At 40.9% G+C, this 27033-nt stretch overlaps 2 protein-coding genes across 4 annotated transcripts in view; both read left to right on the top strand.

Annotated features, from left to right (window-relative positions):
* Window positions 1-13647, top strand: part of pdlim5b (PDZ and LIM domain 5b) — a 34063-nt gene extending 20416 nt beyond the window's left edge. The window contains exons 4-14 of one of the 3 annotated variants that reach the window (XM_085279605.1): window positions 3815-3851; window positions 5505-5527; window positions 6467-6493; window positions 6805-6959; window positions 7754-7781; window positions 9902-10065; window positions 11301-11481; window positions 11667-11847; window positions 12215-12335; window positions 12409-12524; window positions 12638-13647. In XM_085279605.1, coding sequence (XP_085135731.1) covers window positions 3815-3851; window positions 5505-5527; window positions 6467-6493; window positions 6805-6959; window positions 7754-7781; window positions 9902-10065; window positions 11301-11481; window positions 11667-11847; window positions 12215-12335; window positions 12409-12524; window positions 12638-12727 — 1123 coding nt within the window. In that variant the 3' untranslated portion in view covers window positions 12728-13647. Of the gene's footprint in view, window positions 1-3814; window positions 3852-4172; window positions 4691-5504; window positions 5528-6466; window positions 6494-6804; window positions 6960-7753; window positions 7782-9901; window positions 10066-11300; window positions 11482-11666; window positions 11848-12214; window positions 12336-12408; window positions 12525-12637 lie in introns of all 3 variants that reach the window. The other 2 variants (XM_085279604.1, XM_085279606.1) reach the window with 2 other exon arrangements.
* Window positions 13648-14132: 485 nt separating this feature from the next.
* bmpr1bb (bone morphogenetic protein receptor, type IBb) overlaps window positions 14133-27033 on the top strand; it is a 56364-nt gene continuing 43463 nt past the window's right edge. Inside the window, exons 1-5 of the mRNA XM_085279617.1 lie at window positions 14133-14213; window positions 16461-16542; window positions 16780-16841; window positions 17404-17473; window positions 20735-20888. The gene's annotated coding sequence lies outside the window, so the exon portion shown is untranslated. The remainder of the gene's footprint in view (window positions 14214-16460; window positions 16543-16779; window positions 16842-17403; window positions 17474-20734; window positions 20889-27033) is intronic.

Below are 27033 nucleotides of genomic sequence, written 5' to 3' on the forward strand. Positions count from 1 at the left end.
CTTTAATCAGACAGATGTTGCTATAGATTCTTTCCAACATCAGAAAATGCATGTGAAACGCGTATGGGGAAAATTAACGGCCACTCCTATGTGAGCAGTTTTTCCTCTCCATCAAAAAGTGGGTATGCGGGTCTGCAGGCTGGTAAGGCACATGTCTGTGTTGAGAAAGCTGTGTCTCTCCATCATTCAGTCAAATGCCATATGCCAGACTGTTTCTCTTGGCCCTCAAAGAGACGCAGGCAGAGTGGAAATACGTCACATTGCTTTGCCCTCAGGCTGATTCCTCCTGTTGCCTCCTCATTCTCGTGTTCTGGATCTGTGGGTGTGTTGGTGTGTGACAGAGTGGGCACACTGAGAACTCTATGTTGATGAAAACCATGCTCTGCTTTTTTTCCTCTGAAGAAATCTTTTTGGTGTCTAATTTAGAAGTCAACCAGATGTAATATTTATTATTCATCATTTCATTTGGTGCATAATCTAGAATTTTGTGCACATAACACGTAAATCTTTGCCTGTGACACACGATTAGACAAATACTAAAGGTGGAACTATGTCTTCATGAGTATATACAGTAATACAAGTAGTGGTGCTTTGATACAGAAGGAAAACAGTCCAGTAATCTTATATAATATATAAAATAATAGTTAGTTTCCATAAATTATAATGAGAGAATACTTCTCAACAGAAACCAGCTTCATAATGAAAAGTAGAACACAGATAGTTGTCACGATACCCTTGACACTCTTAGGTCTGAATATCTAGTTAAACTGAGCTTAACCAACACATACAGCTGGACTTTGAACCTTAAATACACACTTGTGGGCCCGTTGTGTTACGCAGTGTCTGTCTCTTTGTCGTAGGAGAACAAAAGCAGGTCCAGCTAGGATAGCAGAGGGGCTGAGCGGACCAGATGTTCACGGGACCACCCTGTCAAGTGTTTGTTCAGTTTGCTCTGGGAAAAGGCTGACAGAGTGAATCCGCCCAGCTGCCCCAGTCTGCGACACTGATATCGGATACATGCTGCCTCATTTTAGGCTGGTTTCTGTTTTTCATGGACTGTGCTGTTTGATCTTTAGACCTTTTGCTGTTTTCCTTGGCACAGTGTGGTGTTTCCTTCATAAGCAACTATAGCCTAATGGTGCAATGGAATAGTACACTGGAAAATAAGCATACTGTATATTAACTGTTAAGTGGAAAACCGTCAATGCAAGTAAGGGCACAGATGACATCAACATCTGGTTGAAGGGTGGGGCTCTTTAATAACCTGGTTTTGGCTCAGTTATTGCACTTCAGCACAGTCAGAAAGGAAATGCGTGAATTTGTTGACTATTTTCCTTATAAGGGATGGCAGCGAAAGGAAGCGAGCCAGAGGACATACCATAGCTCCTGGTCCGGAACCAGCCTTGCTGACTCACTGTCTGTCTTTTTTGTTTTATCTTAATGAGGCATAAGAGGCACATTGTCTTCATGTTCAGACCAAATATAGGACACATTGTTAACGAATGCCTCTGTCTGTATTTGAATCTTAAGAGATCACTAAGCGTGTTTTGTGCTTGTCATTATTTATATATGCTGTTACAGTGGTGGTGGCTCAAGATAGCCAAGCATCAAATTATGAAATTAAGAAGGATATGTACAAGTAATCACTTTAGACTGCTCTAAGAGTCTTTGTATGATGTCAGTGAGAGCATATATCCCTCATATGATGATCGCAGCCGTACATCTCTGGTTTATGAGGGACAGCCAATCACAAGAAAGTAATAGAAAGATGCATAAAACAGTTTCTTTCAGACAGAGAATGAGCTGAAGGGCTGCAGCAAGGCTCAGCATAAGATCGGTAAAGACTATTGTGAATTGTAAAACATGCAAGGTTATTGATGTAGACTCTAAAAATGTATATGCGTAAAGAAAAGAGCTTAGTAGGGTCCACTTTTAAAAGCCTTAAATTTACCTAACAAGGGCTTACAATTGGTTAGTTTTGTTTGACGCTAAGAACTGTGCTGGTTATGATATTTGTACATACATGATGCAGATTTCAATGTTTTCCTAAACATCTTGAGAAAAAGAGATTACTCTCTTCTCCCACAGCAGCTAAAATTATGGCAGCTGCTTTGGTCATAAGTACAAATCAAATCTATCCCACACTTCAACAGCAGGCTGCAGAAGAAAACATGCTTTAAATTACAGTGAGTTCACACATGTAACCGCAAACTGTTCTCAAACCGTGTGCTGAAACATGACGTAATCTGATGTGCACTTCCTTAGAAATGTAACAACACACCACATCAACACAGTCTGTTAGAGGGATAAATGTTTGCACTGGCGTCAGCCACGTGCGTAGGCTGCATAATAGGCTCTACATAGAGAAACTCTAAATTAGGGTTTAGCAGTAATCAAATTCAAATTTTATTTGTCACGTACACAGTCATACACAGTACGATATGCAGTGAAATGCTTGGACAACTGCTCGTGACCTAAAGAAAACAAAAAAGGAAAAGGCTATGAATAAGATAGGAAATAAATATGAAAAATTAAAAAGGGTAAATTTAACTAGGAAGGAATAAAATATAAATTAAGGTTAAAAATGAAATAACTGTACAACACAAATTAGAATGAAGGGTAAATTTAACTGGGAAAGAATAAGATAAAATACATAAATTAAAGTTGAAAATAAAATAACTGTACAACAAAATACACAATATACTGTAGAACTATATAAGAATGTATGAAGAAATATAAATAAATATATACACAATAACAGCAGCTGTACAAGTATTAACCGGAAATGAAGAATATAATGTCCAGTGTTGTGCAATCCACATTATGTCTTGTGCAGTGCAAATATGCTTAAAGTGATTTAAGTGATGAAGTGAAAACAAAGTCCAGAATGTCCAGTGTGTGTGTGTGTGTGTGTGTGTGTGTGTGTGTGTGTGTGTAAGAACTGTATGTGTGGGTCAGTACTGTGGGGTGGTGTGATTGAGAGACCGTATCGCCTGCGGGAAGAAGCTCCTCCTCGGTCTCTCTGTGTTGGTCTTCAGGGAGCGGAATCGCTTTCCTGACCTCAGCAGAGAGAACAGTCTGTTGTTGGGATGGCTGAGGTCCTTCACGATCTTCCTGGCCTTGGTCCAGCACCGCCTGCTGTAGATTGAGTGCAGGTCAGGGAGCTCGGAGCGGATGGTGCGCTCAGCTGACCGCACAACCCTCTGTAGAGCTCGTCTGTCCTGTATGGTGCTGTTCCCGAACCAGGTTAAGATGTTTCCCGCCAGGATGCTCTCTATGGTGCACGAGTAAAAGTTCCTGAGCACCTTGGAGGGTCATATTCAGCTTGTAAATATTCAGTAGCGGTCATATTCATGCTTGTAAATCGCGCTATTTTTAGTGAACTTTATGGTTGAGAGTTGTACATGAGATGTCTATACCGGATGTGCATTTTGCATTAAATTGAAGCATGTGGATAAAGTGCATATGTCTGTCCTTTGAAGTGATTCTCTTTTCCCACCGTGGCCTTTGTTGAAATTGATATTGATTATGCTTTTACACCTTCTCCAGAAATTCTTAGGAAATCCTCTCTAATCCTAAGAACAGGTCTGAGAATAGGGCCTTTGGAAAAAGACAGAGACGTGAAACATAAGACCGGTGTTCGGCAGCTCATAATGAAACCTATTAATTGTCCACAAACAAATTAAGCCCCGACTTGAACCATGTTTTTCTATTACACATTTAGTAGGTCTAGTGAAACCAAGTCAATTGCAAAATGATGCTGAAAAGATGTTTAATGAGCACTGATTAAATAATCTTCTTTCTGTCTTTTCAGGCCCTCTGCTGCCCCTTCTAAAGATGGAGTACCCAAGGTTTGAAGGAAAATATTTGCTATATAAAATAGATTAGCTTAAGCTATTTTCATCTCTATTTATTTATGAAATAGTATAGGTTTACATGCAAGTAAGCATCCTCGCTGTGCCCTTCTGAGATTATGTTGATCCACAGTTTTGGTTTGGCATGTCCAATGGCCCAGAGCACCATTTTTAACCTATATGACACAAACAAAGTGTGTGAAAACAGTTTATTTACATGTTGTGCTGTGCTGTTGGGAATGCTGTTTCAGAGTACATGCATGGGATGTTTTGTTGTGAACTTGTTTGTGCATGTTGTTTGTCTTCACTTTCATGCAGGATGAACCTCAAGAAATCATTAAGCCCGTTCCAATCACTCACCCTTCCCCAAGCACCACATACACCAAGCCAATAAGTCAGGCCACTCCTGCATACAACAAGACCGCTCGTCCATTTGGCGGCAGCAGCAGTGGGGCTTCCTCCTCACCGGCTGCTCCTAAAGTCGCTTCTATACCCTCTGAGTCATCTGCTTTTACACCAGCTGCCCCTTCCCAACTGCCGCAACCTCCGTTTCCGCTCAGGTCGAGCCAAGCTGCCACAGACTCTGCTCCAGCCAGTTCAGTTCCCAAACCCAGCCCTGGTCGCTCCACCTTCACGTCCTCATCCACCTCTTCCTCCTCATCCAACTCCTCCTCTCCTGCCAGAATGACAACCACCTCCTCCCATCCTAACGTCCCACAGCCCTCTGTCTATAACACACCTATTAACCTTTACTCCAATGCCAATGCTTGTGAGGTGGCTGTCGGACAGAGGCGAGGTCTTTTGGAGAGCCAGGGAGTGTCAGAGCATGTTAATGGGTATGTACCATTTATCAATCTAAAAGGAACTAAAGGTGGAAACTATTATTTACAAATATAAACACAATATGTGCTTCAGTAAACCACAGACATCGTAGTGTCTCAAATTTCCTAAAATATTGCCTTGAATGAATATGAAATATCTTAATCTGATTTTCCGCTCTTACCTCACTGGCAGCGGGAGCTCGTTTACACTTTACAGCTGTCGAACAGATACTCTATCTAAACTGCAGTACTTGCATCAACATTTGTTTTTAATTAGCTTAAATCCTTGCAGCTATGTACTTCTAAAGACCACAGAGGAAGCAGTTTGGCTGGATTGGTCTTCATCAGCAGGTTTTTGGATCAGTAGCCGGGCTACAGTAGCCTGATCTACGTTTACCACTCATTATTTTTTTCTGTCAAGTGAAAAAATATGTCATAGCGATGTGATTTATGTTACCAGAGTGCATACATTGGTGAATTTATTTTTTAGTATATAAACTATGGAAAATAACACACATTGAGGGCCATGATACTGAAGTACAAAATCCTTTACATGTAAAACTGCTTTCTTTACCATCTCGTCAGTCTTTTCTTTGCCTGCAATCTTGGACTGTTGGCCTCTAGAAGGTGTGTGTGTGTGTGTGTGTGTGTGTGTGTGTGTGTGTGTGTGTGTGTTAACCTGCATGTCTTCTTGTTGTGGTTTCTGTGGTTTCCTCAATGCACATTCTCTCAGAAGGGTGTTTTGAACTATACTTGTTCTTTCCGACTGGTCTATTTATGTTCCTTATGGGCTTCAATTATTTTCCATATACCCTTTCTTTACCCACAGGAGGAAGAAGAGACAGATACCAAGTTAGTGCAGTGAATGATAAAGTAGCTTTCTAACCATGTGGAATGTGATTATAGCCTTTACATCTCTCTACTTTATGATTACCGAAGGCATGCTGCTTGCACCTCTTTGACCTAATCCTCACAAACCTTATGTTTCTATTCATTAAATTACCATACTTGCTTATTTCAAGGTCCAAGGAACTGTGAAACCCTGTAAATAACCAATCTCTGATTCTAACCCCCACACGACACCCAGCCAGGAGGTCACTTCATACTGTTAATTATTATTTTTTTAGTAGCATCAGGCTCTGTGCTGGTTAATACCGTGTTTACACCCAGTGAAGTCTGGCCTGTCATCACACTGGGCCTCTTAAGTCACTCAGCTCTGCATCTGTCTGGCTCCATCTGCTACTGTGTTTATTCAAGGCCAATCAAATCACAGCCAGTGTATTGTGTTTTGGTTGAGAATAGCCTGTTTTGTGCGCTTTTTGATCGCACCGTGTCTCCTCTCTCTTGAAACAAACACATAGTGGAGCAGCTTACATAAACTTGGGCTTTTGACATTCAATCGACCCAAAGCTTAGACCAGTACTCGAACACTACACTTATTGTATTCCAGAGTGCGGTAAAATTAGTTTGGGTGGAAAAGACGAGCCCTTAATTCGAGAGCACATCACTCCCATCTTGTGGTGAATTGTGGTCATTGTCGTTTCTCAGTCACTCCCTGCTGTTAACATGCAGCCCGTGTGTTGAATTAAACTGTTTTTGGCTTCTCTTAACTCGTGTCATCAAGCATTAGACATTAAGCAGAGTTTTTAAGGACGTTTCATAGATTTTATTCACTGGCTGACTTTTACTCCAATAGTGAAATGTAGAAAAATCTGGGCAGTGCTTTAACTTTCAGATCATTTCTGTCCTTGTTCCTTTTCTCCTCTGTACATTCTCATTGCTCGCCTGCAGAACTTCACCTCCAGCTAGACCTCGGAGGTAAAAATCGAATAGCTTTTAGGTCACAGTGTGAAACCTGCATCTACAAGCTGCACCTTCTATTGATACTGACTCAGTACTGAGCTTTTTGCACATGTGTGCACAGCGTGTGTGTTGGTTGCCGTGATGGCAAGAGTGTTACACCTCAAGTGTGCATTTAAAATGGTTTGACTGTGTTAAATATTCGAACTTGTACTAAATTCATTATTTGTGTTATGTCGGGCAGAGATTATCCTCCTTGATGCATGTTTAAAGCACAAAAGTTTACCACGTCCTTAATATGATTTCTTCTTATTTGTTTAATTATAAAGGAAAGCCGCTGTGCAGCCTGAGAATCATTCATCCCCACTAAGTGATGCCAGCAAGAAGCGTCTGATTGAGGACACAGAGGACTGGCACCCACGAACAGGCACCTCCCAGTCACGCTCCTTCCGTATCCTGGCCCAGATGACTGGCACTGAGAACGGTGTGTACCAAAATAAAATGCTGAAACTAGCCGGACATTATTTTAGGAACCAGGAAATACTGTAAGGATCAGTTCAGTGTTAAATTCCAGTTTCTAAACCACTGCTTGTAATTGCAATTTAATTAATTGTATTATATTTATATTATATAGTATATTTATACTTTCTTTCAAGCTAACTTCTAGTATAATATTTCAAATAACAGCATTTTTATACTCTGACTTCTATTGCTGGTGTAGATTATAGTGATTTTGCAGCTTCCTCAAATAATAGAAAAAAGCTTTCATCACCATATGATTGATTTATTATTTCATATTACAGTTTTGACTGTAAGTGACATTTGATGTTACATGAGCAGGCTGTGGTTTGGGCTTTTCCTCCAGCTCTAAGGGTAGTGTTTGTGGATCACTTCAGATGCATGATGACATTTACAGTGGCTCACTTCAGTGAAGTAAGATCAGATGTCTTTTCCCTCTAATTTTGTCAGGCACACTTACCAGACTGGTGTGAAACACATGTGATTTGTTGTGTGTGGTGTGTCTGCAGCTGAGCAACTGGAGAATAGTTCAGGAAGTCTTATCACAAAATGAGCCTAAAATAGGTTCGAGTAGAGGTAAAGCTACAACCTTTAGAAAGCTGAGCGTAAAACCTGGCCTTGCCTTCCTTCAGAAGCTGATAAACTTTATGTCCACAGCCCCTAAATTATAAAAGCATGTGTCTTCATATATGTTCACTGACTATTTAATCCACATTCAGCTTCATTTTCATTGGTGTTTTTGGTTATTTTCTGTTGCAGAACAAACCCCAGACAACAGTGGAAAGAAGTAAGTACTGTAATCTTATTTGGTGTATGTTTGAGGGTCCCCCCCCCCCCCCCCCCCCCCCTCTCTGTCTGGTTTCATTTTTCTCACTGTCTGAGTGTCTGCGTTTTGAGTACTTTTGCAGGAAGAAATGCATCTGCTTTGGCAGTTGTACTGTTATAAGAAGTTCTTGATCACAGAGGTTTTGGATTCAGAATTGGCCCTCAGAATAATTGTATAAGCATACGGACGAGCCTGTGATTTAAAGTAAAGCACTGATTTCCTGATCTTAACGCTCGAATTATTCTTAATTTGGAGAAGCCAGTTTCAAAGCTCTTGGGGGGGAAGATGGGTGAGTGGAGACAGCCACTGGCTTAGCGTAGGCCGTGATTTCTACGGCTTTTCTCATGTTGAAGTTGAGTTAATCCGCAGTAAACACAGTCTGCCCGCTGTACCAGAACCCCAACCAACCAGTGTGTCATTCACTCTGCGCGTTGTGGGTTGTTAAATGGTACGTGGGTAAAAGCACCTCTGCCAAGAAGAGATTCTTGCTCTCCTTCTGTTAGTGACATTTAATTCAGAGAACTTTTCTTAAGGGAGAAGTGACTATTACACATCTGCTTTGTTTAATTAATAAAAGTTTATAAAGAGTAGGTTTTCTATACTTCCTTAATTCATGCCTTTGCTTCCTTGCTTGCATGTGTTATCTTTACTTAACTTAACCTTTCAACCTTTCCTTGTTCTCTTCTTTTCTTTAATCCTTTCTCGCGGGGCAAATCAGATTGAACAAGTTGGACCCAGAAGTTATAGGACACAAGTACAACAAGCTGAGAGACTGGCATCATGGCGTTTCAGCACGAGTGCTAAATGTGTAGTAGAAAAGGGTTTGTTTTGCTTAATGCTTTATTTAATTTTGATTTTTGATTAAATTTACATTGTTGGCCTTTGCGCAGCAGCATAGTTGCACCTTTCATTTGGCAAACTCTTTTAAAATGTCCAATTCTAAAGTAACACGAAAACACACTATGTTGCAAAAATAGTTTTAAAGTATATTTTTTTCTGGTGACATGTAATTTAAATATGTAAATGATTCATGCATGGAAGTACATGTGTTTGACTGAACATGAAGCACAGCACGATTCTGTAGTGTATAGTATGCGTTTCTGTAGTGAGTTGTTCATATCTGAGCCTCCACTCTTAATCTTATTCCGTATCATTCTGAGCATTTTCTGTGTCTTTTTCTTGTATTTTCTATACTAACCTAAGTGATATTTGTCCACCTTGTATGATTTTACCTCAATAAACTTCTTTCTGTATTGCTCTTGATCTTTTTCCACTCTTTTCTTCTTTTATTCTTCTGTGATGGAAAAAGGCACTTTGCCAGTAAGAAATTTCCAGTTTTTGAATGTGTGTGATGTGAAAGAATTTTCTGTACATGAAGAATTTAAATTAAAATTTCCAGTCATGTAATAAAAACTCCACAATTCTGCACCTTGTAGGGCATTAGTTTAAGCACAACACAAATGCTAAATGCTCCAAACCAGTAAAATGACAAAACTTATGCTGCTCACACTCAATCATTTGGAAGTAGCTAACACATTACAGACAGCATAAGACAGAGAAAACACATTGGATTATGATCAAAACTACAGATAAACATAAAACCTCAAGTCTGTTGTAACACATAGACCTAGTTGTTTGATAAGATTCAATGTGATCTGGCTGAAAAATAATCCAGATGTACAAATTGTTAACCTGTTGGAGCAAAGCTGGTCTGCCGAGTGATCGCTAACTGGGATCCCTTGCCGTCTGTCACTGTCTCTCCAACGGTTGCAAGTTTTCTTACATCAAGGTAGACGTGGTTAAAATGGTTCCGTACACACATTCATTTTCAGGTCAAAGAAGACGGTTGATTATGCAAATGTGAGCCAGTGACTCATCATACTGCTAGTCATTAAAGCTTAAGGTGAAAACATGGTTCAGGTCTAACTATAGGTTAGGGCCAAACAAGTAGTAGTTATGGGTTTATACTGCATCAAAAAGTCAATGTAATGTCCTCTGAAGTCATGGAGAAATTACCGTGCACACATGCGTGCGTGTGTTTGTGTGTTGCTGAATTATGACATATGTATATCTGTTTTTAGTGAGTCTGTTGAGAAAACCAATCCCACTGTGCACACCTCACCTGCAGCGAAAACATACTCCAAACCTGCAGTGGCACCCACAAATGGCAAGGTTGTCCCTGCTTCCTCATTTAAAAATCCTGCAGCCCAGAACAAAGCCCCCTATCAGCCTGGAGCTCCATCAGGTAGAGTAACATCCTGTACAGAAATCCTCCCCTTTCTCTTCCTACTTCTGTTGTTTACAGCCACTTACACGGTTCTGCTTCTGCCTTGAACATAGATCACGTGATGTAGTTGTTGCTTCTAGCCTACAGATGGCAGCACCCATTCATCTTATCTGACACCAAGCTATTTAAGATTATGAGATCCATAACAGCCAGAGTTATTCAGTTAATGTGCTTAGATTATTGGCTTTTCCTAAGATCCCCTTAGCCAAATAGATTGTGAAAGTGATGTTTTATAGGTTTTAGAGGTTTTATTCTGCTCTTTAAATACAGAAAACCCTGGCATGAAAACTTTAGGAAGTAATGCAAATTTTCTTTTTGTTGAAAGGAATCAGCCTGTGATCATTATTATCAATCCAGCTGTATGATAAAAGCATGCTGTCGCACATGAACAGATGCACTGTGCATCCAAAAGTATTTCCCTGGAAGCCTTTAAAAACATCTGCTGAAAGGTTCCTCAGAGGGAGAGAGAGCAGGAGGCGACACAGTGAGGTCTTTGTTGACTGTTATTTATCAGATTAACAAGTGCCTGAGTTCAAGTAAACAAGCACATATCTGTGAAAGGGGGCCGAGTATGTGGAATGTGCCATGCATCATTCAGATTTACAGTGTTTATAAGTTAAATTTATCATTTTCACAATTTAAATTTCTGCACATCATCATCATCACATCAGAATCATTTTTCATTGTGTTTGGATTAAAAGCTTTTCTATGCCTGTTTTCTAAAGCTGTGAGGAGGGCAGAGATAAAATCACAGCCACAAAAACAGACTGAGGTGAAAGAGCTGCTGCCTAAAAGGAAAATAGCATTTGCTACACGGGAAAATATTTTCCCCAGCTTTAAAAGTCTCACTGTCCTTTGTGTTTAAAGACCTAAAAATCTCTTCCAGTAAGAATCAGTTTCTGTTAAAAACCGTTCTGTTTTTCCAGGTGTCTTGGAATTTGTTTGCCTCAGTAGGAAAATCACAGTTGGGTGGCTCTGTCCAAGCCTGATCTGTCATGGTTCAGGCACTGAAGTCATTAAAAAATTCCCATTCCTCATCCGACCACACACACCCCTAACCTCTTCTTTTCTGTTAACTGCATCTAGTAACTACTAGTTGTTTGTTCACTTTCATTTTGAAACATAAACCAGGACTTTATCTTTTTTCTTTTCGTTTTCTTCAGTCATCTGACCCATAGCTTTTTCTCATTTAGGTTTTCCTAAGGGTGGAGCACTTCCTTCATTTGGCAAAATCACCAATCCTGCTCCAAAAGGACCAGACCGCCCCACCCCGCGGCCACATCCTGAGGACCTCAACTCTCTGGTACAGCGTGCTGAGCACATCCCAGCTGGTACGCGGACCCCAATGTGCTGCAAGTGCAACAATATCATCAGGTACGTCAGAAAAACTGCATTCGGCAAAGGAGCTTTGGAACAGTAAAACATTCTTCATCAGCTACATTTACATTTAAATAAGTCTAAAGGTCTGTACAGCCTACAGCTTATTATGCAGAATGTTTATGTAAAACTCCTCAAGTGGTGCTTTGCTTATGTTTATGATCTGTGCTCAATCCCACCAGGGGACCATTCCTTGTGGCCATGGGTATGGCATGGCACCCTGAGGAGTTCAACTGCGCTCACTGCCGCTCCTCCCTGGCAGACCATGGATTTGTAGAGGAGGGGAACAAGGTGTACTGTGTGCAGTGCTATGAGCAGTTCTTTGCTCCCACCTGCGCCCGCTGCCAGCAGAAGATTCTGGGGGTGGGTTAAAGTGTCTTTGTCCGCTTTAACTAGAAACTCATATTACCCTCCACTCTATTCCAGGAAATGAAGCAAACACTGATCAAATCCACTGAAGTGTGTGTGATTGCACATTTAAAAATATACAGCACATACTGTGTGTTGACATATATTCAAAAAAAGAGCTGTAATATGATTGTAGCACATATACATATGTAAGCTGTAGCTAACTTTCCTTAATATTGTTAACTGTGTACAATCATGTGTTCATAGCAGGAGCTGCTATCCATCTGCTAACACTGAAATAGTCACTTTATTTTAATTCATTTTGTCGTGATAAATACAAAAATGATTCAAAAGTGTTTAATTTGATATCTTTTCTCCACAGGAGATCATGAATGCCCTGAAACAGACCTGGCACGTGTCCTGTTTCGTCTGCTCGGCCTGCCACCTCCCAATCAGAGGCAACACGTTTCACATGGAGGACGGACAGCCATACTGTGAAAAAGGTTAAGCGATGTTTTGTAAAGAAAATAAAGACAATGTCTCGTTCAAACAGACTAACATTTGCTGTTCACTCAGACTACTACAACCTGTTTGGGACCAACTGTCATGGCTGCGACTTCCCCATTGAGGCAGGGGACAAGTTCTTGGAGGCTCTAGGATTCACCTGGCACGACACCTGTTTTGTGTGCACGGTATGTTCAGGAGATTAATTCTCTGTGCAACAAGAGCTGGAAATCCACATAAGTAAATACTGCCAATGTCGCATTAAGTAAACCAACTATATCATGTTTGTTTCTCTCTACAGGTGTGCTCTACTAACCTGGAGGGTCAGGCATTCTTCTCCAAGAAAGACAAACCTTTGTGCAAGAAACACGCCCACACCGTCAACATCTGAGCTGACCTTCTGTGAATATACATAAGAGAGAGAGGGGGCATCAGTTTGCAGCAAGTTATATTTCAAGCAAATGTTAAATATGTTCTTGATTTAAACAAAAATAAATAAATAAACTGGATTACTGGCATTCTTTAATAATAATAATATTTGGTCAGCGATTCCACTGTAAGCTTCATTCTGTGCTCTAGTATTGGTATTAGCTATTATCATTAGTTATGTCACATAACTTTTAATAGAATATGCAAGAGTAAATTCAGTGCACTGTTGACTTCTTTGTCAGTTCCGTATCTACACCGATGCATTTTTAATACCCGTGTGGTGGTGGTGGTGTGCTGAAGATGAGAAAAAATTAGTTTACAGGGTTTAAAAATTAAGCTTATTTAACTTTAAATAATTATAAAAACAAAGTATATTTTAGACAGGGATCACTCAGTCTGGCAAAACAATGGGAAATATTATTAATAGTAATTTTTTAGTAAAATCTTTAAATGATGTGCTGTTTAGTTATCACAGTGAAATGAAAAAACCAGGCAGTAACCTATTAAAATGTGCAATTTATATATTGTGCGTTCATTTTATTATTGATGCATCCAGGAGTATTTTGAAAAGACTTCCTAATGTCAAGTGAATAAAGTGGGGACATCCAGCTGTTTCTGTTCATGTTGTAAAGTCTATACTTCAGTAGTTAAATGTTTGAATGAGCATGCTTCCAGTGGTATTGAACCAGCTCCTGGCATTAAAACGCATTTTATTTTTCCTATTTTGTGCTAAACCATTCAATCACAGTTTTGTGGGATTTTCAGGTTACCAAAAAACAATTTTAAAATATATTTTCAAAAGTGGAGTTCTGCTGTCAGGTTTTGGTTTGTTTGTTTTGCATACTTTCTATGCATTCATTGAAATAAAACAGTCCAACATTGGCTGCCATGCATCATTTCAAAACCATGTTATTCAATTCTTTTGCACCGGACGCTAGATCAAAACTGTTGTTGTTTATGCTCTGTTTATGAGACGTTAGATGGACAGAAAGCATTGAGACGAGTGTGTGATGTATCACTGCTTGATATGTGTCTGCTATAACTATTATTATGAGGGGAAGCTTAAGAGGCAGGCAGACGGGCACCATGCACTTAAACTTCAGTAAGAAATTTAAGTAGCTTACAAATGTCTGTATAAGAATTAAAGAAACTATACTTGGTCTTCTGTCTTGTAACTGCTATAGGCTAAAAAGTGTGAGAGATTCAGGAATAACTGAAAACATATCCAGTGATATTCAAATAACTGCAGGAGCTCAGGTTATTGCCATTCTCCAAGACGTCAGAGGTGGGAGCTGTGGGACACGAGATTTAAGCAGCCTCCAAAAACTATCGGTAGCCTACACTTGGAAAACTCCAGACGTAGAGGCGCATGGGCACAAATAAGAGCCCAGAGTAGATCTGAAATCAGGACCGGCTGGGATTTTATTGTGCAGCTTTAAGAAGAGACGGTAAGTATACTTTTGTTGTCTCTGTGGGAGCGCAGTTTCAGCTGCACTGGAAAGTACTCGTGCAGTGGATGTCCAGACTTTCGTCAGTGAAACCCGGAGGGGTCCGTGATTTGTTTTCCGTGCTGCTGTTCAAATGAATTCAGCCGAAATGCTTATTTGGCTCCCTACGAGGGGGGTTATTTAGTGGCAGCAGCTGCGGGCGATCTGCGCGACGCCGGACAGCGTTATTGGTGGAGTCTGTGACGGTGCTGATGATGCTTAAATTGATCGCGGCGGTACATCTTTGATGCCTGATCAGATGGACAATGGCCTCGGAGTTGCGTTATGATAAGAGACAGCTGTTTTAATCCACTGAGTAAAGTTGTTATCAAGGTCTCCCCTGTTAAATTCGACAATTTGGCCAATTTTGCGAAAGATATTCAAAGTTGTTTTCATTGCATTGATTATGACGGTCATCTTCATCACCAGATAAGGTTAGCCCAGTAGTTCACTTATAATATATTATTGGTGCTTAATCTGACTTATTAAACTGATTACATATCAAAATCAAATTGGGTCAACTCCATCAGCTGATAAAGATCATATGATATAATCAAAGTCTATGTAATAATGTAATCACTGTGACTGATTTGATTTGCCACTGTTGTACTTATTGATCAGCTGGGATGTAGATAATGCAAGGGGAATAAAATACGTAGATTTACACTGCCTCTATGACTAGAGGTAGATTGAAGGTATTAACAGTTCAATGCAATTTTACTTATATGCCACGAAATCACAACGACAGTTGCCTCAAGGTGCTTGATATTGTAATGTAAAGACCCTTCAATCAGATAACCAGCTATGAGCAAGCACTTGGCGACAGTGGGAAGAAAAAACTCCCTTTCAACAGGAAGAAACCTCAGGCAGAACTAGGCTCAGGGAGGGGCGTCCATCTGTAGCTGAGGGGAGGAAGACAGGACAAATGACGAGCTGTGGAAGAGAGTCAGAGATAAATAATCACTAATGATTAAATGCAGAGTGGTGTATAAAGACCTAATGAGTAAAGAAGAAATACTCATGGGAATCCCCCAGAAGCCTATACCTATTGCAGCATAACTAAAGGATGATTCAGGGGCACTTGATCCAGCCCTAACTATAAGCTTTATTAAAAAGGAAAGTTTTAAGCCTAGCCTTGAGAGTAGAGTAATGAGAGTGGCTGTCTCCTGAATCCAAACTAAGAGCTGGTTCCAGAGAAAAGGGCCCTGAAACCTGAAGGCTGTGCCTCCCATTCTAATTTTAAATATACCATGAACCACAATTAAGCCAGCAAATCTGAGAGTGAAGTGCTGTGTTGGGATGATATGGTACCATGAGGTCTTTAAGACATGATGGGGCCTGATTATTCAGGAGCTTGTATGTGGGGGGCTGTTCTCTCTGTGAGAGTTCAGTGGCATAGGGTTGATGGAAATACTTGACCACTGAACGGATGACACAAAGTAAACTGTCTATGACATCGTCTCATGTTTACACGACTATCTCTGAGCCCGGTGGGAGCAATACACCTCATTCAGGCCTGTGGTGTAGTCTTGGAACACAGCAGCCCCTCTAACTCTCTACAAGACAGAGAGGCTCTTTGAGGCACAACAGAGTGAGTGTTTATTGGTAATATTAAACTCACAGAGAGTGATCAAACCACCGCCCACCACCCGGTTCTTGCCCTGGCTCTGCCCCTGGCAGGAGTCACGCCTGTCCTTAGGCATGATGGCATGTCAAGTGAGGGTGGCTGGCAAGGCAGCCCTTTGTGGTCTACCGCAGACTCCTGCTACAAGTGTTTCAGTGTGGTGGACTCTCTGGCACTGATGACTAACACAGTGTGTGTATATTCTACTTGTTAGGCCTGTTATGCAGCAGCATGAGGGCTGCCCTGTCTGTGAAAAATGTCAGATGGAGTTCCCACAGAGCTCTGTATGGACTGCAGTGTTGACTAAGAGTAATTAACCAATAGATTTCTTCATCTGGTTGATTGAAACCTTCACGGGTGGAAATGTGTAGCAATGATGAGGAATCACAAGTGATGGATATGTGGCTTTAGACAAATCAGAATTTTAAATCAAATAGCATCATATTTACGTGTGTGGTGCACATAAATGCACAAACACTCCTAATCACTGTGGTTAGATACTGGCCTATGTCTGGATTTGTCCACAGGGCTAAACTTAGCAAGCTGCGACCTTTCACCTCAAGTTTCCTCCCTTATAATTACAGGAAGCAAGGACAGCCAATCCAGGCAGAGATCACTGCCGCATATTAACAAGCTTAATAGGAGCAGTATTTGAGGACCGCACAGGTAATGACCGAATATGTGGGAGGAGGGAGAAGTTTTTACCTATAAAGTTTTGTCAGGACTGCAGAAGAAAAGCAATAATGAAGACTTTAGCTCATCACCTCACACTCATGTAACATGAGCACAGAGACAAATGGAGTATATCGAGATACAAACTTTCAGAGATCCAGTTACAGACAGGCTTTGCTCAATGCCTTTTCCAGCTGCCAGGACTTTATATGTTTTCATCATTTCTTTTAGCTTCTTCTCCTCTGTGTGCACTCCCTGAAGGAAGAGCATCTCACATCAAGAATTTTCCACAGGTATGGCTTTTCCATCTGCCATTCATTCACTCATATTTTGTCCGCTATTGTCTGTCTTCCCATCCTAAAATCTCCGTACTAAGCTTCTCTTTGAAACAGGAACAGTATTTAACATAGGTGGCACCTGGGAAGCTTTTCTCTCAGAAATCTTATCCTGCCTTAGTTAAATTCTTTATTTTAAATGATAAGTTTCTGTCGTCATTACCATTTGTAGATTTTTCCTATTACTCCTCTCTGGATATAATTAACCTGGAAGCACAGGTTACATGTTCCAATCTGAAATAGTCGATCTTGTTTCAGTTAGCTTAGATTCCCCTGGGACTTTGACAATTAATGCTAATTCACAAACACATAAGTACAAATGACCCACTCATCGTTTTATGTAGGGTTGCTGATGAAAGACTAATGAAGAGGATGGGAGGTTGCCTGTAAGTTCATATTACTGGAGAAAAATAGGATTGTATTAAAAAAAAAAAGAGCTGACCTGAGTTTGAAATTTAGTCTGCAGTTTTATGACAGACATATGAGCTTCTTCCAGTATTTCCACTTTTATTTCTTCCAGAGAAGGACAAGTGCTGAAGCTCTGGCTGGGCACGGTGACAGGATGCTTTCTGATGCCCTGGGTTTGGATGGTGAGTCACACTCTCATGCACTCTCTATCCATGTGCCTGAGAACATTTCTTATAAATGGAATGACATAGTATCTGTTTATATGCACATGACTGACTGTAAAACCGAGCTCTTTTGTTAAATGGGAACTCACAAATGTAAAGTTGAGTGGTCTCACTTGAAGCTCCACACCGATAATATTGTGAAGAAAATGTAATCCAAAACTAAAAGCTGTATTGATCACGATAGGCTGTTTTCCTGGAGTTAGAGGTAGTATTTGACAAAGCTCGTGTGTGTGTGTGTGTGTGTGTGTGTGTGTGTGTGTGTGTGTGTGCAGTTAGCCTCCAAAGTGGCAGGCTAATTGACTTTCTGCTCGGCCTGTTGATAGGCTATGTAAAATAAACCGCTCTGACTATAATAGAATCCTGTTTTCTCCACTCAAGTTTTGGGTCAGGCTCAGACTCCCTCTACTGACCTGTCTAACTGAAATGAAGATCAACATCTGATATAGTGTAGTAAATTTTAGACACTCTCAGAAACACACCTGAGTAAATTACTAGAGCACTGTATTTATGAATGTACCTTCTCATAAAAATAAGACAAACAAAAAAAAAAGAAAGAAATTTAATTATGGTAACGTTAAGACGATGCTGAAACAAGGAAATAGACACAGAAATCCAAAAATGCCAAATGTAAGTATAAATGAATACCAGAAGAATTCATCAAATCCAATTCAAACAAGTGTATGTCATGTTATTTTCACCCTTTGATTCTGTCTTTGTGTAACCTGCTGTAGCCACAGCTGTAGTCTGAGTTCTTTGGCAGTTGTTTGTCTGTATCACAACTGTGAAAGACACAGTCACAAAACCTTACAGGTGGTTAGTAAAAATGAAGGTGTGAAGATAGCCATGGTCTGACTGATGAGACAAGAGGACCCCTTTTCCACATTCCTTTTTAACTGTGAAGTACAATTTTTACCTCCCAGTATGATTTATCTTTATCCGCTTTACATTCAGCAGCCGCTTTGTTAGGTACACCTGTTCAACTGTTCGTTAATAGATAACAGTTTGTTCTCTACGCACTTTGTTCAGTGCATTTAGGCACTGTGTGTGTGCTTAAATGCACTGAGCTGCAGGTCAAGGCAACCTGCAAGCTGAGCATCAGAATGGGGAAGAAAGGTGATTTAAGCGAGTTTGACCATGCATGGCTGTTAGTGCCAGACTGGCTGGTCTAAGTGTTTCAGAAACTGCAGATCTAGTGGGATTTTCCCATCACTAGGGTTTACAGAGAATGTTCCACAAAAAAGAAAATAGTGAGTGTCAGTTCTCTGTGCAAAAGTACCTTGTTCATGCCACAGGTAAGAGGAGAATGTTCAAACTGGAGCAAGCTGATAGGATAGCAAGAGTTGAAATAACCACTCGTTACAACCAAGGTTTGCAGAAGATCATCTCTGAATGCACAAAACATCAAACCTTTAAGCAGTTGGGCTACAGCAGCAGAAACCACTCTGGGTGTCACTCACTGAGGTGGTGCCCTCAGTACCAACTGAGAACAATATAAAACCCACAATTTACTTGAGCAGATGCTGACCATGCCCATCCTTTTATTACCACAGTGTACTCATCTTCTGATGGATGCTTCCAGCAGGATAATGTGCCATGTCATCAAGCTCAAATCATCTCAAACTGGTTTCTTGAACACGACAATGACTTCACTGTACTCAAATCTCTCCATCGTCACCAGATCTCAATCTAATAGAGTGCCTTTTGGATGGAACAGGAGATTCACGTCTTGCACGTGCAACTAACAAATCTGCAGCAACTGTGTGATTCTGTCATGTCAATATGGACCAAAATCTCTGATGAATGTTTCCAGCAACATCTTGAATCTATGATGCAAAGAATTTTAGCAGTTCTCAAGACAAAAGGGAGGTGTACCTAATAAAGTGTCCGGTGAGTGTATAAAAACATGTAATACTCTTTCAGGATGGATGCGGTCTGAGAGCTCAGTGGCATTATGGAAGGTCATCTTGTGATTGATACTTCTACATATTTTCCTGCATAAAAAATATTTCAGCCTACTTGCATAGTGCATTTCAGCAATATAAACATATAGTAGCTCATGAATACATTTTTATATCTTTGCATCTTGGTTTCAGCCCTGAGTTGGCTTGTTGCATCGTTTAATTAGCATTCCTTTTACATTAAGCAACATTGAGCGTGCCACTGCAAGACCCGTCATACACAGCAAAATATGCTGATGCAGCTCCAAACCTGGAGTCCTTGTTTCAAGTGGTGTTCAGTCAGGGAGCTGAACCTGTGCAAGACTGTGAAAAATGGACTTCCTGCATGTAGAGAGGTCAATAATAGCCTGTATATGTGGGAAAGGATTGCTTGAACTCCTTCTGCGACAGTGACCTGCTGTCCGGAAAGAAAAGCGTCCTGAAGCCAAACGCCAGTTTGAGTTGGAGAGTAACTCACACCCATAAAGAATGTCAAGAATCTGTGTGTTAAAGTTCACAATGTATCACCATTTGCTGCTGGATCCTGGCAAATAAAAGACAGCTGTGTGAGTCTGCGTGGGTGGAAAAAAAGATGATACTAAAACAAAAAAATTACAGTTATGCAAATATTTTCTCCATTTTTGTGTGTATATGGTTCACATGTAAGTTCACACAGCTGATATGACACTGTCAGCACTTTCACCCACACATACAAGTCTGACACGCTGGCAGCTCGACAGCCTATAATTACACCCTAACTTACTGGTTTATTAAGAAAATACAGGTCAGCCGAGACCACCCAGAAACACAGTACGAGTCACCTGTTTCCATCGTGAGGGAACTTCGCTGTTTCACTTCAGCACCCAGCTGTGGCTCACTGTAATTTTGCTCATACAATATTGTCTCAAGGTCTCTGAAATATGTTTCATGGCGCTTGCCTTCTTTTCCTGAGAAGTTCATATTTCCTTATATGTGTATAAAGAGCGGGCTCTGCCTTTCACCTCGTTCAAAACATGTCACCCTGATCTCATTTGACAGTTTGATCTTTCAACATACTAATCTGAAAAGCTTTGTTCTACGGTCCTCAGCATGTCTGCTCTGCTGTCGACCTTTTTCTGCACCGCGTCTGATTAATAGGAAGCGACAGTGAGTGCCAGTCAGACTGCGAGAGGAGATGGAGAAACACATGAAATCAATTTCTGTCTCGTGCGTATTTTTCCTGCTTCCCAGCCCTTGATGACAGATTGCAAAATGGGTTTTGTGTGTGTCTTTTGTTTTCCAGCAGGTTTGGGAGAGGGCAGAGGGTATTCAGAGTCATACCTGTGAGGCAGTCTGCGAGGAAATGTGCTGACATCAGAGATTTGCATTTTAAAGCCAGGGGATAGAAGAGGAGGATACTTCAGCAGAAGAAGCTGAGTTTGCATAGATCAGATCAGGTGAGTCTGTATTCAGAATGACATCTCATATCAATGCTAATCTGTTAATTAAAGACCCAGTCTCATCCTGGAACATACGGTGAAGAATGAAGCGCTCTGTGTGCCGATGATTAAAAATAGCATTACCTTGAACCGCACGAGAAGATCCTGCCAAGATAAAGTGTTCCGCATTTGTCAGTCGCGTTCACAGCGTTTGGAGATTAATTGTTCACTTCACCATGTCGTCAGCTTCTGTTGTGATGTTTGGATCCCAGCTGCTCGCTCTGCTTTATTTGGAAACAAGCACACACATACATTGTCAGACACGACACACGGTGGATTCCCTGACAGGGTTTGGGATTAGTCGTGAGATTAGGGAATGAGCCAAAAGAGGTAACAGGTGACAAACTCGTGTCAACACTTCATGAAAAGCACTATAACCTCAGATTAAATAAACTACTGCAGCAAACAAAAGGTGAGTCAAGTTACTGTATGTTGCATGAGAGCAGGTACAAGCTGCCAAGCCTCGTTTGCTGAATATGTCTCTGGTGGACAGTTACACTTCAATGACACCTGTTGTCCTTTGTTAAAACTGTTTGCATTTGTGTTGAGCTGATATGGTTTTCAAGGCTTTCCCAACTTTTTTCTTTTTTTTTTTGTGATCTGTTTTCCAGAAGAGATTATTTGTTCTGTGTGGAAGTTTATCGTGTATCACGTTACTCTGGAAATCTTGAAATTTTAACCGTTAAACCTTTTACAGCTACTCGCTGGCATTCAGCCTAATTTGACTCACCCAGGTAGTGGTGTTTGCAATTGCGATTAAGTTACTTGTTTTCTGTATTTGCGGCAAAGATGACTGATGACATCAGTGAAAGAAAAGCTCCAGGCTCCTCTAAATAAATTAGTTCAAGTTGCGTTGGGTCTGCCCTCAAGTGACGATATGGGAAACAACTAAAGCGACGCCTTTGGAAGACTCGTTGTTTTAAATGTGACTGCTTAGTAATATCAGCATATTTATTTTAGCCACCCAGCCTCACTGGCAACTCTGTGTGTATTTCAGTTCCAACTGTGGTCTAAAAAAAGACTTGATACAGACTCAGTGGAGAGTATGTCCTGCTTTCTAAATTAACGTCCAAGGGAAACACATTTTGGCCACATCAATCTTTCATTATTCTTTCATCTTTACTTACGGTTGTATCCAGACTCAGAAGAGACCGGCCTCTCTGCTTTGCTTTCCAAACCTCTTCTGTAGCTCTGAGAATTTTACGTAGGGCAGAGGCTGGATCGAATGACAATGCAAAGAAAGAGAGGGAGAGCAGAGAAGCTAGCTAACCTGCTACACGCTGGATTGTTATTGCAGGTGTTTAAGAGAAGTTACAGCTGTTAATTTATTCTGTGTGGTGACACATGTGGAGCTGCACGCACCAATGTTGCTGTGCCACAATGCACAGATCACATTTTAAGGATCAGGAGACGGTTACTTGGTTTCTGTACTCTACTGCTTCAACCTTTTTACTGACCTTGTTACTGTATGCATGTAGACGTATAAGGAATTCATGGTTAGTTTCTTTCTTGCTGTCAAATTCACTCATAGGCAAGATACTTTGCATCTGTTTGTAAAGCATTGAAAATGTGCAATCTGGGACATTTTGTGCGGTCTGAAAGCATGTTGGATCCACACACTCGTATGTGGGTCTGATTTTGTTAACTCGATTAACTTTTTTTCTGTTTAAAGAACCTAACATTTATACCTGATCTTTGTCTGATTTCAGCATCAGCTGCTTCAGTTTAGGGTTATGCAAAAGATGAAATAACTAGTTAAGTTTGAGTGACTAACCTGCAAGACTGTATCATGAAACAAGTGCAACAGTTATGTGTTTTAAACAACCACCTACATGATTGGTCATTTTTTCATAGGATCAAACCGAAAGCTCATGTTTTGAGAATAAAACATGAAGAAATTGGAAAGTCAGTAACTTTTTTCTCTCTGATGCCAACGTAAAAGGTAAGCTGAAAATGCCCGATTTTAAAAACGCTAATAATGTAGGCACACACACAGGCCTTTTTACTTCATTACATAAAGTGGTCAAGATGCTGGGTGGTGCCCACTGTTTTTTTTTTAAAACCTATGTTTGTTTTACTTTTTGGAAGTGCTACAAATTAAGCAGTTAGAAGCTTTGGGTGGACAATTCTATGGGAGTACAAGTGGGTGAGAGGGAAGGCGGAGGTGGGGGAGCTTAAAGAAAAACCTCAAATGTGAAAACGACTGGAACTCCCAGGGTTTTCAAAACAGAACTCAAGATTTCGTTACACATACCTGGACAACTGAGGGCATGGAAAAAAAAAAACCCTTCCATATGCACTCGACAGCTGGGCTGGTCAGAGAAATAAGACGAATAATGTAAACAAAATAGAACAGAGAGGACTCCCGGCCAATAGAGGCAGCACGTGTCAGCTTCAGAAATATGCAGAGCCACGGTCATCAATCACGGACAGGAGTGCCACAGTCACATTGACAGCTTTGGACAGAGAGGAGACAGAGTTTTTTTGGCCACTGTCTGTGTGTGGACTGAACTGTGGTCGCTGTTTCCCAGATCTGCCTCCAGCTTCATGATTCAGGTCTGACTGGGATTCATCCAAAGCACTCAAGACTGACTGATGATGGGGCATCGCGGCAAAACAGTGTCAACAAGCGAATAAAGTTAATGGTCTTAACTTGTCAATAAGGCCTGTTGGCAAAGCTCGTAGAGGTCCTCCTCAGTGTTGTTTTAATAGGTTTCAGTGTTGGTGTAAGCTGCACATCAGGACTGTACTGTGGGAATATTCTCTCGCTCTTGTGGGAATATGGTGGCTTGACAGTGGTAATAGTATAACTGCAAGCAGTAAATTGGCCTAAACCAAGCAAAACAGAGCAAAGGGAGAGAGACAGTCTTTAGGGGCAAAGCTGGAGTTTAGTCCCTAAAATTGAACCTTCCCCAGGGTTTCATCAGAAGGATGAAGGATGTTGGGATAGAAGATGGGGGTTGAGAGATGCTCTGGCAAGGACAAAGCCCTTAGGGTTTTCACTCAGAACAAACTTTGTCTGTTCCAACATGTTTGGAATGGTACATTCTGTTGTTTGCGTGCATGTTTGTCAAGTTTAGTACAAGGGGTTAGTACAAGTGAAGTCCACTACATGAATAAATTTGAAAAAAAGAAGGAGGATCATCATTGCAACTTAGTGCTGAACATATGTTGCGTTTGCTGCTGCTTTTTTGTAGCATACTAAATGTTTTGTAGCTTCTGTTTGTCCCTTCTATAATAGGTACAGTTTTAATTACCAGGTTGATGATTGAAAGGATCGCTTGCATGTGCATCTGTAGAGATAGCTGTCTAATGGCAGTAGTCATCAATACATTCCAACTACTCTGGTTATGTGATTTAGTGGCAAACTGTAATTCAAACTCAAGATATGAAGCATCATACCTGTCTTTTATCATCTGACAAGGGTTCCCCTTCACCAAAGAAGCGAAAACGCGAAGGAAAAAGAAAACGTGATGCACATCTGGAGAAAATATCATCCTTTTCCTACTCAAGTTAACCCTCATGTCCTGAACTGAAATCATGGCACCGACACACGACGCACTATTTATGTTCCTATTTTCCTATTTTAGTTAGAAGACCCAAATGCCATGTTGCAATCCTATACTGCTATGGTAGCCAACGTTTCAAATGCAGGTTTGACGGGTTTGTGAGTTTACACTATATCCAAAACCTAGTGAGGGTTTACTCATCTTTGCCAGTGGGTGGCCGTAGCTCAGGCGTAGAGCAGGTCACCTATTGATTGGAAGGTTAGTGGTTTGATCCCTGGCTTATCCAGTCTGCATGTCAAGAGTGTGAGTGTGAATGTAGTTAGAAAGCACTCAGTTAAGAGAAAGTGTGTGATTGGGTGACTGTGGCATGTTGTATAGAGCACTTTGAGTAATCTGGTAGAGTTGAAAAACACTATATAAGAATCAGTCCATTCACTGTCTAAACAGAGTTTTGTCATGTGTGTCTGCAACTGGCCCGTGGCTGCACACAACTTACACGTGGCCCACATACTGCAAAGAATGACGGCCCTTTGGTGGCCCAGACCAGGTTTGCCAGAGATAATCCACACATGGGCCAGCAAAGGACCACCAGTGTGTCTGCAACTGGCCTTGTGCTGGCCCATGTATGGCCCACCATTGGCAAACCAGATCTGGGCCACCAAAGGGCTGTCATTCTTTGCGGTATGCGGGCCATGTGTAAGCACATTGTGTGGGCCAGATCTGGGCCATACCAATTTTGCTGACTAACAGCAGCTAACAGAGGCTAAGGGCAGGAAAAACAGCAGCGCTTACCATAAGAAAAGTTCAGGATATCCTCAGCAAGCAGACAAGAATTTGTCAGAGTCTTATTAACTCTTCGACTTGTTTTGGACTCTTTTAACTAAGTTTGACAGTCTCCTCCAGAGTAAATAAACACTGACACATACTGATAGCTGAGGTAAACAGAAGATTGATATCCTACACTAACAGCAACCACCATAGCTACGATTATGCACTTGAAATGGGAGGGGTAAGAAAACAGATCTCAGATGACCGCACATCTAGTGGTGATATTTTACACAATGTAAATCGAAGCAATTTTTCCAGTCACACCATGATTTAATTCATTCATGTGATGGTAAATTCATACATAATACTTAAAATCAGACTTTGAAGATTAAGTTCTTGCTATAGATCTCTTGTTTCACTTTATATGTTGCTGCAGAAACCTAATCAGGCTGTAATTGTCTTACGCAGATGCGCAAGTTTATATTGGGGACCCAGTACAAATAGAGTTCATGGCCATCTCAGTCCCCTGTGAATTCAAAGGATGGATCACTGCGTCCAATCGTTTCTTTACCCACTGTCTGTCTTCATTAGATACGGAGTGACAGGACAGCTGTTTCTATGTCTGGCATGTATAACTCAGTGTGCCGTCTCCTTGCTTTGACATTGAACCATAAAGAAGAATCATCACCAGTGAATCCGACAGACTTTGATCACAAGCCAGTCCAATGAAGGTGCAGGATTGATGCCTCATGTGAAGGAGAAAGTATGCCATGCTGAAAACTGTGCAGTGTGTGACACAATTGTACAAAACTTATCTGCACAGTGGACTATGAATTGGCTGATGTAAAATAGCTTACAGTATTACAGTAAATTGCCAATCAAAACCAAGGACACTGCTTTTCTGCAGTGACACACACACACACACACACACAAATACAGCAGCAATTATGACTTCATCCTGAAGGCCAACAACCACAGATTAGTGTCATAAACAAACAGAAGCCATAATGAGACTGAAGTTGGTCACCATGATTGTTTACATTCCTTCACACAGAGCCTTCAAATGCAAACTGCAGAGATCATAAGAAAGCCATAACTGCTGATTAGCATCCAATAAACAATGATAACATACTGCAGAGGATCATCGTGACATTTCAGTGACTTTTTACCCACTTCACTCTCAAACAGGATGTAGTTAGTCCTTAAAACAGGCCACCCCAATCTCCATGATGAATACGTTGTTGTCTCCATAGGATTAAGTACATGAGAGCTAGTTATGGGTTGCAGCGCTGAAAAGATTAAATTAGTTGATGGTTGAAAACACTGCAGCAAGCTAATGATATTGATGGAGTAAAGCCCATCAGTTAAGAGTGATATAGTCTGCAGTGGCCTGAGGTTTCATTTTCTGTGTTAGACGGACACTTCAGATGAAAACCCTTGTGGTTGTCACCCTTGGATACCATTAAGCTGAACAGCAGTAGGAGTCCTTGACATAAACTTCTGGAGAAGGCGGAAACTGCCATCCATCATGTGTAGCATGTGATGACATGTTTGACCGTTTGTCCTCTCCCACTCTACACACACACGCACACGCACACACACACTAAAATACTGCCTGTTTGGGTCTCCACTGACATTGCCATGCCTTTCCCCATTTGAAGACATTTATCACTACATCTCAGTGTAAAAAAAAAAAAAAGAGAAAAAAAAGTATGTGTTTTTATCTGTATTTTCCACTAACCTTTTCATTTTCAGACAAGTGCAGCTCAGAGGCTACTTTCTGGAAGAGGGATTAAATGGAGGGGAATTCTGAAATGAATTTGGAC

This window comes from Mchenga conophoros, linkage group LG7, assembly GCF_057382185.1.
Source record: "Mchenga conophoros isolate Kocher_MC1m ecotype Shallow Benthic linkage group LG7, M_conophoros_male_GT1.1, whole genome shotgun sequence".
NCBI classification, from domain to species: Eukaryota; Metazoa; Chordata; class Actinopteri; order Cichliformes; family Cichlidae; genus Mchenga; species Mchenga conophoros.